Here is a 17,016-nt window from a genome sequence, read left to right as displayed (position 1 = left end):
TTGTAAGTTAGTTTTGTGTACGTTCTTCGTGTTAACGTTGTTTGTTGTGTGCTTTTCTCGTTTTTGAGTCGTAGTATCTTTTTTGGTTCAAGTTCGTACATTACTTATTTGAGTCGTTTCAAACAAGAATCTACTCCGACCTCGAGCCATAATTGGGACCAAGTAACCTCATTGGAGTATAAGCGAGTTATCAACACTTGTAATGCCAATAAAGTGAAAAATCCAAAGTGTGAAAGTGAGGGATTATGTACTATTTTGAGACGCATTGTGGACTGTTTTGTGACGAATTGTGGACTGATTTTTGCTAATCTTTAATGTGTTTGTTGTTTTTGTGTTGTTTGCTTAGTAGCTCTTGTGGGTACAATGACGAATGAAGCTGAAATGCCTAGTTGGGTTAAATCCATCATGGTAAGGTTTTATGCCATAGATAGGCGAATAATGAACAGAATGGAAGGAAGATTGGAAGGGACGGAAGGCTCTCTGTGCAAGAAGTTGGATAACTTGATGGAGCATCCAAGCCTTCCTAATCAAATTTTCGTGAGTGGTCATGCTCCACATGAGCTACAAGGTAATCAAACTAACTTTTGCACTCTAGTGAATAAGGATAATAGCCAACTAAGTGTGAATGATAGTTTGTCTTTAAGTGAGCCGAATGTGCCTTCATTTTGTGATGATAATGTACAACTTGAGATTGTGGATACACTAGTTGATTCACCTAGTGTTGAAGCCATTGTGAAAAGTCGTAGTATATAGTCTTTTGAAAGTCATGAAGAGCAACTTATGTGTGAAAAAAATGATGTTGAACATGTTGGCGAATGACTAAAGATGACCCTCTAGTTGTTTTTGTTATTGATCATGATAGTATAGAGGGGACATTTGATCATTATTGTAGTAGTATTGGGGTAAGGAAGTATATTCCCAACCCGCGCCCATGGATACTCTGCCCATTTAATTCCGATGATCATTTGAAGTGTGGTTATAAGGATGTCTTTTGGAATGACTTGAATGTGCATGGAATGTATTGCTTTCCTCTCTCGGCTTTCAAGTCTAATTGTTGTTCCAAGAAGAGTCTATGTTTTCCACTTGATAAGTGACGCTTGTTCCTTATTTCTTATCACACTTATGTAGATAAACTAGTTGATTCTCCCTTGGTAGGGTATTCGGGTAAGAGGGATGTTTGGGTATATGTGAAGTTTGAGCCACCTTGGCAAGATGTTATGATTGATTACACTAATCCTAACCCTCATACCTTGAGGAACTTTTGTTTGCTTGTCCTTCTTATTGCTTTGCAAGGTTCAGATTCAAGGACGAATCCTTTATAAGGAGGGGAGGAAGATACGGGTACGATCATGATCGGGGTCCAATGCGTCAAGACTCGAGATCAGGGGGCTGCCCATCCAAGAAACAAACTTTGAAGTGTAGAGAACAAGTCCCACAAGCTCCAAAACTGTTTCACTGATCCGCGTTCATCGTTCATCCGCCCTTTGCAAGGGTTTTTTAGTCATTTGTAATAAGTTAACCTAGGTATAAATAGAACCTCATTAGGTCATTTTTGGGGGATTTTTGGAGAATATATTTTGTAGCCTTGAGAGTCTTTAGCAAGGTGGAATCCTTGTGTTGATCATTTGCTTAGAAACGTAGATTGCTTGGGAATTTCGGTTCCCTTGAGGTCATGTAAGAGATAGGTTTAAGTTGTGTGTGATATTAAAAGTCCAAAAGTGGAATAAGCTTTTGGGTTGTTAATATTATACCATCCCTTTGTCTATCTATCTATCTTTACTTTCTTGTAATCATTTGTCTATATCTATGTAATCCGTTTGTGTTCTTGTCTTGTAACCGTGTGTTGTTATTATTGCATCTTGTTCATCAAGTGTTGTTGCTGTTTTAGCGTGTTTTACTCTTGATATCACTTCCCTTGTTGTTCTTCTTGCGAATCCAAGAGAGGTCATCAAAAGGGTCCATAGTTCTTGAACTAGTGGACTGATTTTTGTGTTTGTGTTGTTGTGTTCTTGGGAGTTTGGTATCACATATGTTAGACTATGATTTTCAGTGTTTCATGTTCCCCGTTGAATGGATTCAAAAGACAATAATGTCTTCATCGTTTGGAGCTACGATTTTGGTTCAAAACTGATGCAAACAATCTTCAATCCACTCCGGACCTAGATTCAACTCGGTTTATTCATTCTTCAACAATTGTCAATTCTTAGAATCCAGCCCCAACAATTCCAAACAAATACACTTTAGACTCTGTCACATGAATGAAATAGAATCAAAATATTTTCCCTTAGCAAAAGCTGTTTTAAACTCAAAAAATAACATATTTAGTTAAAATAAAAAGACTTATTTAGATAGAATAACGAAAATAAATTTCATAAATAGAATTTTACACTAATTGTCTCTTCCTCACGTTCCAACACCCTACACACTCCGAACCCCCGACTCACCACCCCAACCCCAACTCTTCCCCGCCCTCATTCCCACTCCCATCCGCCCTATGCGGCATAGTATTTACATAAATTATATATTATTTCTCTCGAGATAATATTTTTTATTACTTGCTAGATAATAGAAATTAAATTTAAGAAGCACTTATTTTCATAAAAACCACATAATTTTCATACCAAACACACCTTTGCGTGTATTTCAATTCTTACTAACTGAACAAATTAAAAGGAATTTCCCAAAATACACCTTGATTATCTCATTCCTCTTATCGTTTGAGATATATATATATATATCCTTAGGTAATAGATTTATATTTCAATGTACCACCTTTTTATTGTTGTTTGGATAATTCGCTGTTAGTCACTTTCAAAAAAAAAAAAGAGGAAAAATAAAAGATGAATACGAAATCGATGAGGAATGGTGTGAAAGGAATAGAAAGGAAAATGGAAGGACTACAAAAGATGTTAATTATATTGGACCACAACATATGTCTAGCACATGAAATATCATCAGAGCTCCAAACTAAAAGCTATATATTTCCAATATGTTATGTTATACAATTGAACAATTTATTCATCATATTAATTCATCGTTAACTATGAGTTTTAAGTTTTACATACGACACAGAATTATACGTTCTTGCTCATGTTAACGCATAACAAAACGGTACGGAGTTTTGTATCAAGAATATCGGCTTCTTATATAGATAGCCAAACAACACGACATATATAACCCGTTAAATACCACTCATAGTATAAAATTCATCGTATGAGTTGAGTATCAATCTTGAATAATGCATATATAGTATAGTTGCCTCAGAAGCAAAGCAATCTAATCTCATTAACAAACTTTAGAAGAACCCATGCATGTAGGCCATAATATATAGCATTGATTTGCTTTGGAAGTTTTAATCATTCATCACAAAATATATGTGTAACCCACAAGTACAAATGATAATAGAGAAGCTGTAGGGTCAAAAGTGATTTAAATGAAGTTTTTCCCATCAAGTTTTGGGATCCCTCTGTACCAACATCCCATGTGATCCAATTTTTATTTTTATTTTTATTTTTTCTCTCCCAATCCCTAATGAAGACTTATGTATTTTTATTAGTCTTCAAAACACTGGTCCTCTGCTGGATTCTCTAACAGGTACCTTTAGATTATTGTCCTCATGTGTTAATAACAAAGTCTATTACCTCTGATATAATGAAGGCAAATGATAACTATATATGCTTACTTAATTACCAACAATAATGACTTAAATATTGTGTAGCATGTGTGGTGGATGGACGAGATTAAAAATAATTTGTGAATCAAAATTTGAAGTTTGTGAGTCAGACTTTGAATATAAATTTTGGCTAATCATCATAATTCAAATGACTACCAATAAATTTATCTAGCAAACTAGTCCTAGCGAATCACCAAGATTTTTAATATATTAATAGAACATTCATATTTCCAAAAGTTTCAAAAATAGCAGTCAGGCTAAGGGAGTAATTTTCAATCTCAATCTACTCAAATCTTAAATTCTTATAATAAAAATAAAATTTACTGCTTTCAATAATTACATGAAATGCTAAAAGTAACAACTTTTTTCCATAAAAAAACTTTGGAAGAATCTAATAGAGAAATTAAATAAAACATGTGACCAATAACTCCCAAAAAGTATGAGCAAGTAAAAAATTCCAAAAAAATCTCTACTTGACAACCAAGTCAAAATACACAAGTTGGATTTAGACCTAAACACCTAATATTAGGGGAATATTAGTAGTGTCTGGATAAAGAGTATTTTTAACAAATAGAATCTTAAAAATAAAAATATACCAACTTGTTATAACATCCATTATGAGTCATAATTTTTTAAAATGTTGAAATTTAGATAAATTATCTACACATATAAAATAACTTTTTAACATAACTATAGAATTTGAGCTATGTTAATACATTTTGCCGAACCCATAACTATGGAATTATGATATTATTGAAGTTTATACACAAAAATACAATGGTTCGACCCTTTATCTATTTTCATTTTTAAATTTTAAATCAATAATAGTATCTTTATTCTATAAGAAAATAATAAAGAAAATTATTAGCTGACAAAAATATTTTCATCAGATTTATTTAAAATTGAGTTGATGTGTAATCAATTCAGGAATTTCTGTCCAGCAAAACAAACGAAATATTCCCTCTGTTTTATTTTTTCTTTCTGTTAATTCATCTTAAAGAATTTCTTTTTTTTTTTGCGATTTCTGAATATTGGGTGTAAGCTTAAAAATTAAAATCAGATAAATAAATTAATATAAATCAATAATAAATCAACTATGAATATAAAATAAATTTAAAAATCAGGTATGAATTTTTTATTTTACATTTAATTAAGGCATAATACATAAATATGTCATTTTAGCTTAGCCGCATCTCACATGTCTACCTTCAACTTTGAGTATGCATAAATAGACACTTACGCTTATATATATTTGAACTGCTAGATACAAGCGTCCTACGTAACACAATATACGTAAGTCGCCAAATTGAACTTTAGATGTGAATTGACATGTAGGACGCCAAATAGAAACATATATATCGACTTGTTCAACTTTATTCAAATTCAAGTGTCTATTTGTGTACACTTAAAGTTGGAGGCTATGCAAAACTAAAGGACATATTCATGTATGAATTTAAGTTTTGTGCATAGTGTACAAAAACTGCTATTGCAGGTAATCCAATTTATTTTTAAATTTTTATGTAAAAAAATAATAATATGCATTAACAAGTCAAATTTACTTGATACTATAAAATATATTTTAACAATGAACAAAACTTAGTAACCGTTTGTCCATGAAAAGTTTTTTTTTTTTTTTTGAAAAATTATTTCATTTTAGTAAAAAAAGTGAAAAACTGTATGTATTTGGCCATAAGAATTCCAAATACAATTTCACAATTATATTTAGAAAATAAAAATAAGTTTTACTTGTTTTCACTTTTTTCACTCATACTTTTCTAAAAAAAATTCAAAAATAATTTTAATTTAAATTGATGGGCAAACACAACTCCAACTCCAACTTTAAAAAATTATAATTTTCATAGCCAAACGGGACTTAAACTCTTCATCTATTATGCCTGTAACTAATAGTAATTAGTATTGATAATTATGACATCTTAATTATAATTGTGCAAAATATAACCCCAATACTTCAACCCGTAACCGTTTTTTGTGAATAATGGCCGTCTCCCCACCTCCTTCATAACGGACGCGAATGCCACCCAACTCAAACAAAACTGCTCAACACCTTATATCACATTCACATTCACATACCCCCCCTCCCCCCCACCCCAACCACCCACCCCCCCCCCCCACCCACCCCCCCACCCACGGACCCCTTCTTCGCTCCTCTTCTCCGTTTTAACAAATCTGTTCGGAGCGAAGAAGTTGCAGAGTAGAAATATCTAGAGAAAGATAGAGAGAGAAAAGAGAAATAGCACATCACTTTTCTCCCTATATATATATACACACACACACATCATATCATATCACATTATCCTATACATAAATATATAAATGTGAACATTCGCCTTCATATAGCAATACACACAAACACAAAAATACATATATTCCTTTATTGGCGTTCGTGTTCGGATTGCAGATCTCCAGATTCAACCGAAGGATCAATTGATTGCGCGAGAAACTGTAAATAGGAATTCAAGCTTCGTTATTGAGATTTTTGGCTTACATTGAACTGTTTGCATTTTCATTGACGGAGGAGCATTTGAGTGTGTTGCTGTTTGGAGGAAGTTGAATGTAGATAATAGTTTTTTTGAGCTACAGTATGGACGATAGAGGAGGATCGTTCGTAGCCGTGAGGAGGATGTCTCAAGGACTTGAAAGAGGAAATACTTGTCATACAACTTCTGGTATATTGCTTTTTTAGTTTACCTAATTGTAGTACCAAACATCAGTTCATTTCTCTCTCTAACTCTTATCTCTATTTTTCTCTCTCTCTCTGTTTTTGCTGTTGCTATCTGTGTATTTTCTGTTTGTTTGTATTACCGATTGGTCTCCGTCTATGTCAGGAGTAAATTTTATTTAGGTTTTGGATCTGTGAATTGAAAAATAAGGTGCATTCATGCCTAATTGCATTGAAATGTGTGGTGAGTTTTCATCCGCTGCTTCCTTTTCTTTCCTTGAAGTTTCGGTAACGTACCTACCTACACCTACTTTTTGGATAATAAAAAATTCGTGCATTTGTTTGGAAAAAAATTGGTCTCGTAGAGTTAATTTGTGATTCACCAGTACTGAAGTTTTCTGTAGATGAAAATATTCCAGAGCATTTTTGAACATGTCTGGGCTACCTTAAGAGGAAAATTCCTTCAGAATTTTGCTGTATTCAGTTTGTGTAGGTTTTACAACTATTACATGGTTATGGAGAATGGATTACTTTGTTTTGTAATTGAGCTGATGTAAGCTAATTTGGGTAAAATGGATTTGGATTGGCTCAGTTTCTGGTGGATGGTTGTTGCTAGAGGAGTTAGGAAGGACGACCTTGCAGTTGTAGAACATTTGATTTGGATTAATGTTCTTCTGCTTCCTATTGTTAGTAAAGTGAATTAGATGTTTCACCGAGGGTCATGTCTCTATTTAGTCTTCTTCTCCATAGATCTATGAAGAATGTATTGACATAGATTTTTCCTGTGCAGATAGTGTCTCACATGAACAAAAGTGGAAGGAAAAAAATTAAAGAAATAACTGTCGCTTGTGCTCACACGTTGTGATTTAATCATTATGTAGATATATTCTTTTCCAAATAAGGCCATTTACTGTTGTCACATGGCTGTAGATCTCACTGCTATTCATGTTTTGTGCTTTTAGGTTCATCTACTATTAAGTTTTCCCGTAGGAATTGCAGGAAGTGTGTCTTTTAATTGACTGAATCTATCCAGCACATTCTCACTATGGACAGAGAACTAGGAAAAATGAGTACAATTACGTCATTCATGTTTATCTTTATACATCTTTATTTAATGAAATTAAGTAGACGCCTAACAGTGGATGGTCCACTTTTCTTGTTGTGCTCTACTGACAATGATTTTGGTTCATCATGCGTAGAATTCGCCGTTAATCTGTTCTGTTTTTAGTGTTTGCTTTCCTGTAAGAGAAGGATATCTAATACTATAATTCATCATTCAGATGCTGAACTTCAGCTCTATTTGTTGTTTGATATTAGAACTTTACATAAAAAGTTAGAACTTTTTGGTCACATAAAAGCTGGGGTTCTCTAAAAGCTGTATACCAAACTCTAGCTAGACCTTTGAAGCTAGTTGATATTCAACTGTGGGTAAGCTCTTTTCCATAGAATCCACATTTTGGGTAACATGACCTGATTGAATATTGTTTTTTACACCTTTTCTGGAAGCAGACATTTGAAAATATTAGTTGCCCCGTATATTTCCAGGAAACAATATGCTAATGTGTCCTTGATTTTATCCATATAGCATTGCATTTCTTTCTGATTCTACCATGATTGTTGACCAAATCAAATCCTCTTAAGGATACTTACGTAGTCTCTAAACTACTAAATCAAGCAGGAGGTATCCTTCACAATTTCTGTTGTATACTACAGTGCATGATGTTAGGTTGTACCATAAGAACACGTTTTATGCTTATTTCCATTTTCTTGCCATGTGTTGTAGCTTATTTGTATCATAGTTTCCTGATAATGTAATTGCGCTTATTTATCTTGCTCAATTGTTGCAGTGTTTAGTGTGTTAACAGTATTATACCTGAAAATGACCAATTTTTTCTTATCAGATGTGGACATGTTTCTAGAAAGAAGCGCTGCTTTATCTGACATTTGCGTTTCAGTCTCACTTATAATAGAAGCATTTCATTATTGGAAAACATAGGATTTCCATCTTCTTTTGCCAATCATTTTATTTTGTTACAGCGGAGGTTGTGGCAGGATCAGCAGCATGGCTTGGCAGAGGCCTTTCATGTGTTTGTGCTCAAAGGAGAGAGAGTGACGCTCGTCCATCATTTGATTTAACTCCGTCCCAGGTAACATGTTTGTGGAGGTTATATGAAGTTCATATTTCCTGCTTGCTGAATACTGAAAATGTGCGAAGTAGCAGTACTAGTTTGTATTTTTCAAGTTTGTTCTTACTTTCCTTGTTGAGTTGGATAAATCTGCTCATGTGCATCTGGATATGTTATGATTTTTGTTTCTAATCGTGCCATGTCATAGGCACAAGTCATTTGTCTAAATTTTCTGGTTTTCCACTTTAATGAGATTGCTCATGAAGTATGGAATGTTTTATGCATATTGAATGCTAATGATGTTTTTCGTATACTTTGTTAATCTCAGGAGGAATGTTTGCTAAGGCTACAAAACCGTATAGATATTCCATATGATAGTTCAATCCCTGAGCATCAGGTACCTTTTGTGCAAGACACCTTAGTAGTTTGCAATAGGTTAATAAATTTGAGGCTTTGATATTTCATTCAGGTTTCTTGTGACATTCTTTGTTCCTCAAGATTTCTCTTTGTTTTTGACTTAAAGGAAGCTTTAAAAACTTTGTGGAAAGTTGCCTTTCCTGAGGAAGAACTTCGTGGTTTGATATCTGAACAATGGAAGGAAATGGGCTGGCAAGGAAAAGATCCATCTACTGACTTTAGGTACATCAGCATCTCACTCCCAAAATTAGAAAGAAGAAAAAGGAGGATTATTCTCAGGCTTATTAAAATCTTCCTGATTAATTTCCCTTTCTGCCTATTGCAATCTTTTGTTGGTTTTAAGTTGTTTGATTGATTCTGTAGGGGTGGTGGATTTATATCACTGGAGAACTTGTTATATTTTGCGAAGAATTTCCCGGTATGTCCTCTTTCCTCACTCTTTTTATGGGAGAATAATATGTCAAACTTTCTAAGCATATGTATGCATACTGTTGTGAGTGAGCATTACTAGGAAAAGATAATTTTTAGTGTCAAATTGCCTGTTATTTTCTGGCTGGGAAACCTGATAGTTCTAGGTTCTCTTTTTCTAAGCAGGTGTTGTGAATCTGCATCCTGAGATTGTAGCTATTCAAATTGTTGTGTTACACCTGAATTACTTCGCTACATCTGTTGCATGCCTCTTCTTTCCCCTATGCATAGAAACATATAGTTTTTAATTGCTTGTTCATCCCAGAAAATTGTGGTAGTTGATGGAGAGATGGGTTATGGTAGGTGTACTAAACAATGTGATGATGATCTCTGGATTTCTATCTAATATTCTATGCATCTAAGCAGGCACCTATATAAAATTGCTGAAACGGCTGAAAAAAGTAATTTTGTCATTAATTAATTAGTGTTTACCAGTGAAATGTACAGTAATGGGATAAATCAGGCACAATGCTTTAGAACTTGGCTGACCAGGAAGGAAAAAAGGGCTTTATTGTCATCTCGTATTTTTTTGTTTCTTCCAAAATTGGACAAATGTTTGTTAACCAGACTATGAAATTGCTAATCTTCTGTCACTCTTGGCATTTTATTACTACAACAACAACAAAAACAAACCCCCTGTATTCCCACAAAGTGAGGTCTGGGGAGGGTAAAATGTACACAGTCCATACCGCTACCTCCGAAGAAGTAGAGAGGTTGTTTTCGATAGACTCCCGGCTCAAAATAGAGAATAGTACACACAAGGTCGTAGTGAAACATGAAGCAAGATGGATGACATAACAGAAATAAAGAATAAGACATAATAAAATAGATATCAGAGAAATACAAAATAAGAAAAAGACGAGCTATTTGAAATAAGAAATAAGAGATAGGACACCCACCTTGTAGTAACATACCCTCACAGACCAAAGACACCCACCACATCCAAACTCTTTAACTAGAGACTCCTACTAATGGACACAGTCCTAGGATTACTAATACGGTTACACAAGAGCTCTCCTAACACCTCGCTACAACCCACACACTCACACTAGCCTTCTACCCTTATCCGCGACCTCCACACCTTCCTATCTTGGGTCATGTCCTCAGTAAGCTGAAGCTGCTCCATGTCATGTCTAATCACCTCCCCCAGTATATTTTCGGCCTACCTCTAGTCCTCCTAAAACCATCCAAAGCTAGCCTCTCATACCTACGAACTGGGGCATCCGTGCCCTCCTCGTCACATGCCCAAACCATCTCAGCCTTCATTCTCGCATCTTGTACTCCACCGAAGCCACTCTCATCTTCTCCCTGATAGTCTCATTCCTAACTCTATCCCCTCTAGTAAGCCCACACATCCAACGCAACATTCTCATTTCCGCCGCCTTCAATCTTTGAATGTGGGAGTTCTTGACTGGCCAACACTTCGCTCCATACAGCATGGCCGGACGGACTGCCACTTTGTAGAATTTGTCTTTAAGCTTAAGGAGCTCCTTCTTATCACACAACACTCCTGAGGCGAGTCTCCACTTCATTCAACCTGCTCCAATATGTTTAGAAACATCCTCATCAATCTCGCCGTTTTCCTGAATCATAGACCCAAGATACTTAAAACTATCCTTCTTACAAACATCCTGGGAATTCAACCTCACCACCATTTCGTCCTCCTGACTCGAGTCACTAAACTTGCATTCCATATACTCCGTCTTTGACCTACTCAACCTGAACCCCTTAGATTCAAGGGTTTGTCTCCAAACCTCCGGTCTTTCATTCACACCCTCTCACGTCTCATCAATCAGCATTACATCATCCACAAATAACATACATCAAGGCACCTCACCTTGAATACTCCGCGTCAACACGTCCATCGCCAACGCAAACAGAAAAGGGCTAAGAGTCGATCCCTGATGCAACCCTTTCTCGATCGAAAAATGCCCTGAGTCCCTTCCCGCTGTCCTCACCCGAGTCTTCCCTCCAGCGTACATGTCCTTAATAGCTCTGATGTCCTTAATATTGTGAAGGGCCCTATCCTCCAACCATAGGTTGGGTTTTTTCAAGTCACCAAAGAAGCGAAGTGGGAAAAGCTGTTGGCTTCCTTGATTTTTATTTCTTCTATTATTTGTGTGTGTGTGTCTGTGTATGTGGTTGGGGGGGGTGGGGGGTTCTGGCTCACCATATGAAAGAAAAAAAGGGAAAAGAAACAAATGTGCAATAATCTTTTCCCCCTCCCTAACTTTTGCTGGATCATATATATTTAGTTGGAAAGTTGTGCATTTGGAGACCCACAAAGTTGGAACAAAATTATGCCTTGGACTTCAAAGCTGAATTGGTATTTGTTTGTGATGTTGGATTGCGTGACATGATGAAGCAAATGGTTTATATATCATATGTATTATGACTGAAAGAGTTACATTCAGGAGAAGGTACAGATATTGTCTTTATCAATAACCATTCAATTTAGGAGTTTTAAGTGTTTATCAATTACTTTGCTCTATGGTCAGCCTTGAAGATAATTACTTAATAGATGATCGTCATGCTAGAATAAGCCTACATAATGAACTTCAATAGATTTATTATATACTTCTCAGAAGAGATTGAACCAAGCATGGTGAGCTCGATGTTTGATGAATTTCTGAAAATAATTCTGCTTAATTGCAAATTCTTATTCACTTTGAATAACTTAGACATATGAGGCCTTCAAATTTGTGCAATTATATTTGAAATGTGGTTCTATTATTAGGGTATCTATGGATCAACAAAATTGATCTGTGCCACCCTGTATCTGTTTCATTGTATGTGAAATATTTGAGTGTGTCTACTGTTAGCAAAACAAAGGGCTTTGTGCTGCTCAACTTGGAGAAAGATTCACGATTGCATACTGTTTCTTATAATCCTTTATGTAGCATCCATGAATAAAAATTCAATTTTCTCTGTTTGTACCACACCAATAAATATCTAAAGAAGAGCAAATTGTCATCTTGATTTAATGTGGAATAATTTAAATCTGTGATTGACAGATTGTTCAGAAGTACAATTCAGTTAACCAATTATAATGCCTATGCGACATACAAGAAGTATAAAGTTCTAGATCCATCTATTTATTCTCTTTTGTAATTTTATTTGCAGAGATCTTTCCAGGATCTTCTCCGAAAGCAGGAAGGTGATAGAGCAATTTGGGAATACCCGTTTGCTGTTGCTGGAGTCAATATCACATTTATGCTTATCCAGATGCTTGATCTGGAAGCTTGTATGTGTACCATCTACACTGTTTTATGTACTTATAAGTAGTGAAGTCTTTAACAAAAACTTCAGTCTCTATGCTTTTAAATAAGTTGATCTCATGAAAAATGAGATTTGCATTTCTAAATTTTAACAATCAATGCAGTCTCTAATGGACAAGTATTCCAACCAAAGATAAGGAATTCTCCCTGTAAACTTGTTTTGATTCACGTAATTAATTGTGCTTTTATCTCTGCAGTAAAACCCAGAAATCTGGTGGGAGCTACTTTCCTGAAGTTTCTTGCAGGTACACTTTTTCCAGATCACTCTACTTTAAGGTTTTCTTTTACTGCTGTTAATTTATTTTTCATTTTGATGGATTCATTATAGTTCATAGATGTACCTTTGTGTTGTTTCTACTTCTCTTCTTTGTTAAAAATGAGAAGTCTGAATCTCCATTTAGTCCTTCATAAATGCGAAGTTGTACCTTTCATCTGAATTTTTCCTTTGCTCTTCTAAGCAAGTTGTTTCCTTATTACAGAAAATGAATCAGCATTTGATCTGCTATATTGCATGACATTTAAGCTGATGGATAATCAGTGGCTTGCCATGCGCGCATCATATATGGACTTCAATGTATGTATTTTCGGCTTACTGATATTTAGTTATGGATAGGGAAAATGATCAAATTCTGCTTCCTAATCCAGTTCTTTTGCAATTGAAAAAGTATTCACGTCCTTTCGACTTAAATGATTGTCTTAGTTGTTCCACTTTGGCTAGCATTACCTTTCTTTCAAAGAGACGTGAAATCTTTGGCAACAGAGCAGCTGCGCTATTGCTTTTACTGACTAATTGTGGTTTCTGAGTAACATTTGTTTACTCTTAGTGTTTATCTAGTTGTATTTCAGCCATTGGCTTCAATCAGAGAAATCTTCATAGTACACTACATGTGAATTAAGAGTCCCTGCATTACTGATTTTAGAATATTCTATGTTCTTGCAGGCAGTCATGAAGGCTACTCGTCGTCAATTAGAAGGAGAGCTTCTGCAAGAAGACATAACACGGCTAGAAGATTTGCCCTCATACAGCCTTCTTAGTCGATAGTGTTTTTAGGCATGACTTTTAAGAAAATGAGAATGGCTTACGTATGCATGTTTTGTGGCATTTATTGTTGTTGTTACGTAGTAGCTTTCAATGGTGGGTGTTACTTTGTAGAAGTCACCGGAGAGGGAAAATGGGGATTATACAGTGCCCGAACATGGTAATGTTAGAGCAAGTACAATGTTACCCTTGTTTCTTGAATTTGGAAAGGGTCAGACCTGGTGATTGATCTCAGTGGTGGCAGCTGGGGTTCAAAGATTGTCCTTAGCTTTCTCTATAATTAATTAATTTCTCTAAAGTGTGGTAACCATCAATTGGCTATAACAAACTTTGTACTACTTTAGACCAAGCCGTGCCTGTGTAAACTGACATCCGTGAAAGGGCATTAATATTAACAATCTTAAGCTTCAACGTGCGACATATCATCTTATATATCCTGAATCCCCTTGAAACTAATTAAATATATCAGAATCATTTGATTATTTGGAACGTCTCCCATGGTTGGTTGCCAATTGACATATTAATGAGGTCAATGTCAAAAGGAGAATCCACCTTGGGATGAACACCTCCTCAAGCATTGGAACTTGCACGCTGACACGTCTACAACCTATGAGCACAGCCTGAAACATAACAGGAAATTAACTGCGACAGTTATTCTAAACCTTTAATTTGATTATTTCTGTCAACAACTTTCACGTTAATCTAATAAGAATAGGTCAAAACTTCGCACTGGTTTAATGACTATGACTTATAACACAGCAGGGACCAAGCTCCAAAATTCCAGCATCATTCGGACCTATTATCATTTGTTAAGCTGATTTTTGAAGAAAAATGTTAGCTTCTTTTTTCTTTTGATATGATTGAAGAAAAATGTGACGCTAAAAAATTGTGGAAGCTCAATTACTAGAAATTGCAACACATGGAACACAACAGATAAAACACCACAACTTAAATATTCTTCAAATAGGGAACCGCTAGTAGATCTTAAAAACATCTAACTTCTGGACTTAAATGACGAACAAAACTCTTAAGTTACTTCTGGACTTAAATGACAAACAAAACTCATAAGTTACAACCAAAGAGGCTGGCCATGAAATCTTTCATAGAACTTTTCTACTCGTAGATCCAACAGTGAAGGCTGCTCTGCCACTCTGCAACTCCTTCGGGGAACCAAAGAGCAATCTCCTTCCTTGCACTCTCAACAGCATCACTTCCATGAATGACATTCCTGTAAGCAAAGCACACTATGGTAAGGTCGAGACAATAAGCAAAAACAACACTGAACTGACAAATAGTAACATCCCCGGGCTTCTACTCTACAGAAGGGAAATCAAGTAACCCGGAGTGGAATAAAACTAGGGAGAAGTGCAACTGCAACAGTACAATGTACTAACTAATTGCTGCTGGGGAAGCCATTACAAGAAATGCACAATCAGCATGCAGGACTCATTACGAAATTATATGCCCAAGTCCATAGAAAAAATCACACGTTTATAAGAAATGAAGTGTTTCGCAAAATAACCTTGGAGAAAACGTTTGTGGAAGTGAAAATGTGTTTGCATAGTTGTAACCTTTTTGAAGATTCTGCTGGTGTTTTGTCAACTATGGAAGAATTTCCCAAGTAACATAAGGATTTCAGCCCTTATTCATCGGCAAAGTAATTTTCAACTTATACAAGTTATTTTAGTAACAGCACCATTTCCAAACAATAAGCTTTACTTTTGCCAAAAAAAAAAAAATGCACAAAAATGTGCCAACCAACTATAAACAGTGTTCGGCAACTATAAACGGTGTAAGAGCCTTGGAATTAACATATAACGGTGTAAGAGCCTTGGAATTAACACTCCTATTCTAAATGCACGAAAATGTGCCACCAACTATAAACAGTGAGTTCGGCAAGGCCATTACCAGATAATGATGTAAAATCCTTGGAATTAGCTATCACTGACTGTAATAAACTCAAATTTAATGCAATAAATCCAAGTAGGTTGATAATTGACCGAACAAGTATTAGAGCTTGAAGTAGTATAATCACATATATGAATGTTTTACCTGCCAATGTCAATAGCATAATCACCACGGATGGTACCAGGAGCAGATTCCAAGGGGTTGGTTGCTCCAATGATCTTCCTGCCAGTGGTAACTACACCCTTACCTTCCCAGACCATAGCGACAACGGGTCCAGAAACAATGTACTCAACAAGCCCATTAAAGAAAGGCTTAGCAGACAAATCTGCATAATGCTTCTCAGCAAAAGCGCGATCCACAGTGATGAGCTTCAAACCTACACACATGCAAGTAAAAAATCCCAATCCAAAAAAAAATTGTAACAGCCCTTCGCTATAAACAAAATGAACAACACATTAGCTAGGTAATGACCAGTTCCAACAACTCTTAACTCTTTCTAGTAAAGGCAATTGTGTTACGGGGTGGGTCCTGAGTCCAGACTAATCATGAATTTATTGTGTTTAAGATTGCCACTAAACAAATCTATTTATCAAAAGAGGCATCATGCACACGGGGTCCTTCTAATTACTAAAGCATCATAAAACTAATTAATCATACTTATAATAATTGATTTGATTAAATTTTACCTTTCAAAGAGAAACCTTTCTTCTCAAATCTGCCGATAATCTCACCAACCTGAAACATAACATTCAATTGGGTACCCAGTAAGATTTTTTTTGATAAAAGAAACCAGATCCAAAATTAACAATAGCACAATCAATCAAAGCTGTAACTCATAGATCTAGAAAAGAAAAGGGATAAAGGAAGACGAACGAGGCCACGTTGGACACCATCAGGCTTAATCATGATGAAAGTTTGCTCCATTTCTGATTGCTTCTTTGATGTTACTGAATGAGTTAGCAAATAGTAGGAGTACGCGGCACTTTGGTGAAGAGTGGCAAAATGGGGTATTTATAGGGTACCGGGTCGCTCGCTCCTTACACAGCAAACCCTAATTGTTCTACCGAATATTCTGCTACTTGCTTCTTCTTCTTTTTTCTTTTTGTGAATAAATAAAAGCCCAAAGAAAAGAAAATTTTATTCCGAGCTTAAATACAGAAAAAATTGACATTTTATATGACTATTGAAATTTTAATTTAGAATTTGTTGAGATAAATAATTAGCTTTCGATACATCCATTCAACGAAGATACATTTTTTCTTTGTAAATATACATAATTAACTTTCGATATAGTTTTTCTAATTTTAAGTCTGTCGAGATAATAAATAGTTTGCGGTATATTCAATAAAGATACATAATTATTTAATTTTTTTATAATTACAATGTAAGGATGCAAATTTGTGTAGATGCGATAAGTTAAGATGTAT

At 35.3% G+C, this 17,016-nt stretch overlaps 2 protein-coding genes across 2 annotated transcripts; one reads left to right on the top strand and one right to left on the bottom strand.

The window, feature by feature from the left end:
• Positions 1 to 5,946: 5,946 nt before the first annotated feature.
• LOC107844623 (ELMO domain-containing protein A) lies at positions 5,947 to 13,937 on the top strand (the record flags this gene model as incomplete). The annotated part of the gene is given in 9 exon segments (XM_016688994.2): positions 5,947 to 6,360; positions 8,391 to 8,500; positions 8,808 to 8,876; positions 9,003 to 9,118; positions 9,260 to 9,314; positions 12,488 to 12,608; positions 12,840 to 12,887; positions 13,122 to 13,216; positions 13,583 to 13,937. Coding segments are annotated over 9 exon segments (801 nt in total). The 3' UTR covers positions 13,685 to 13,937.
• A 630-nt stretch (positions 13,938 to 14,567) lies between these two features.
• LOC107844632 (nucleoside diphosphate kinase) lies at positions 14,568 to 16,686 on the bottom strand. Its single transcript, NM_001398342.1, is given in 4 exon segments — positions 14,568 to 14,909; positions 15,734 to 15,965; positions 16,276 to 16,324; positions 16,463 to 16,686. Coding segments are annotated over 4 exon segments (447 nt in total). The 5' UTR covers positions 16,514 to 16,686; the 3' UTR covers positions 14,568 to 14,794.
• Between the last annotated feature and the right edge of the window lie 330 nt (positions 16,687 to 17,016).

The sequence above is a fragment of the Capsicum annuum genome, chromosome 8 (genome assembly GCF_002878395.1).
Source record: "Capsicum annuum cultivar UCD-10X-F1 chromosome 8, UCD10Xv1.1, whole genome shotgun sequence".
NCBI lineage: Eukaryota > Viridiplantae > Streptophyta > Magnoliopsida > Solanales > Solanaceae > Capsicum > Capsicum annuum.
The sequence above is the reverse complement of the archived record's forward strand: the minus strand, read 5'-3'. Positions and strand labels throughout refer to the sequence as shown.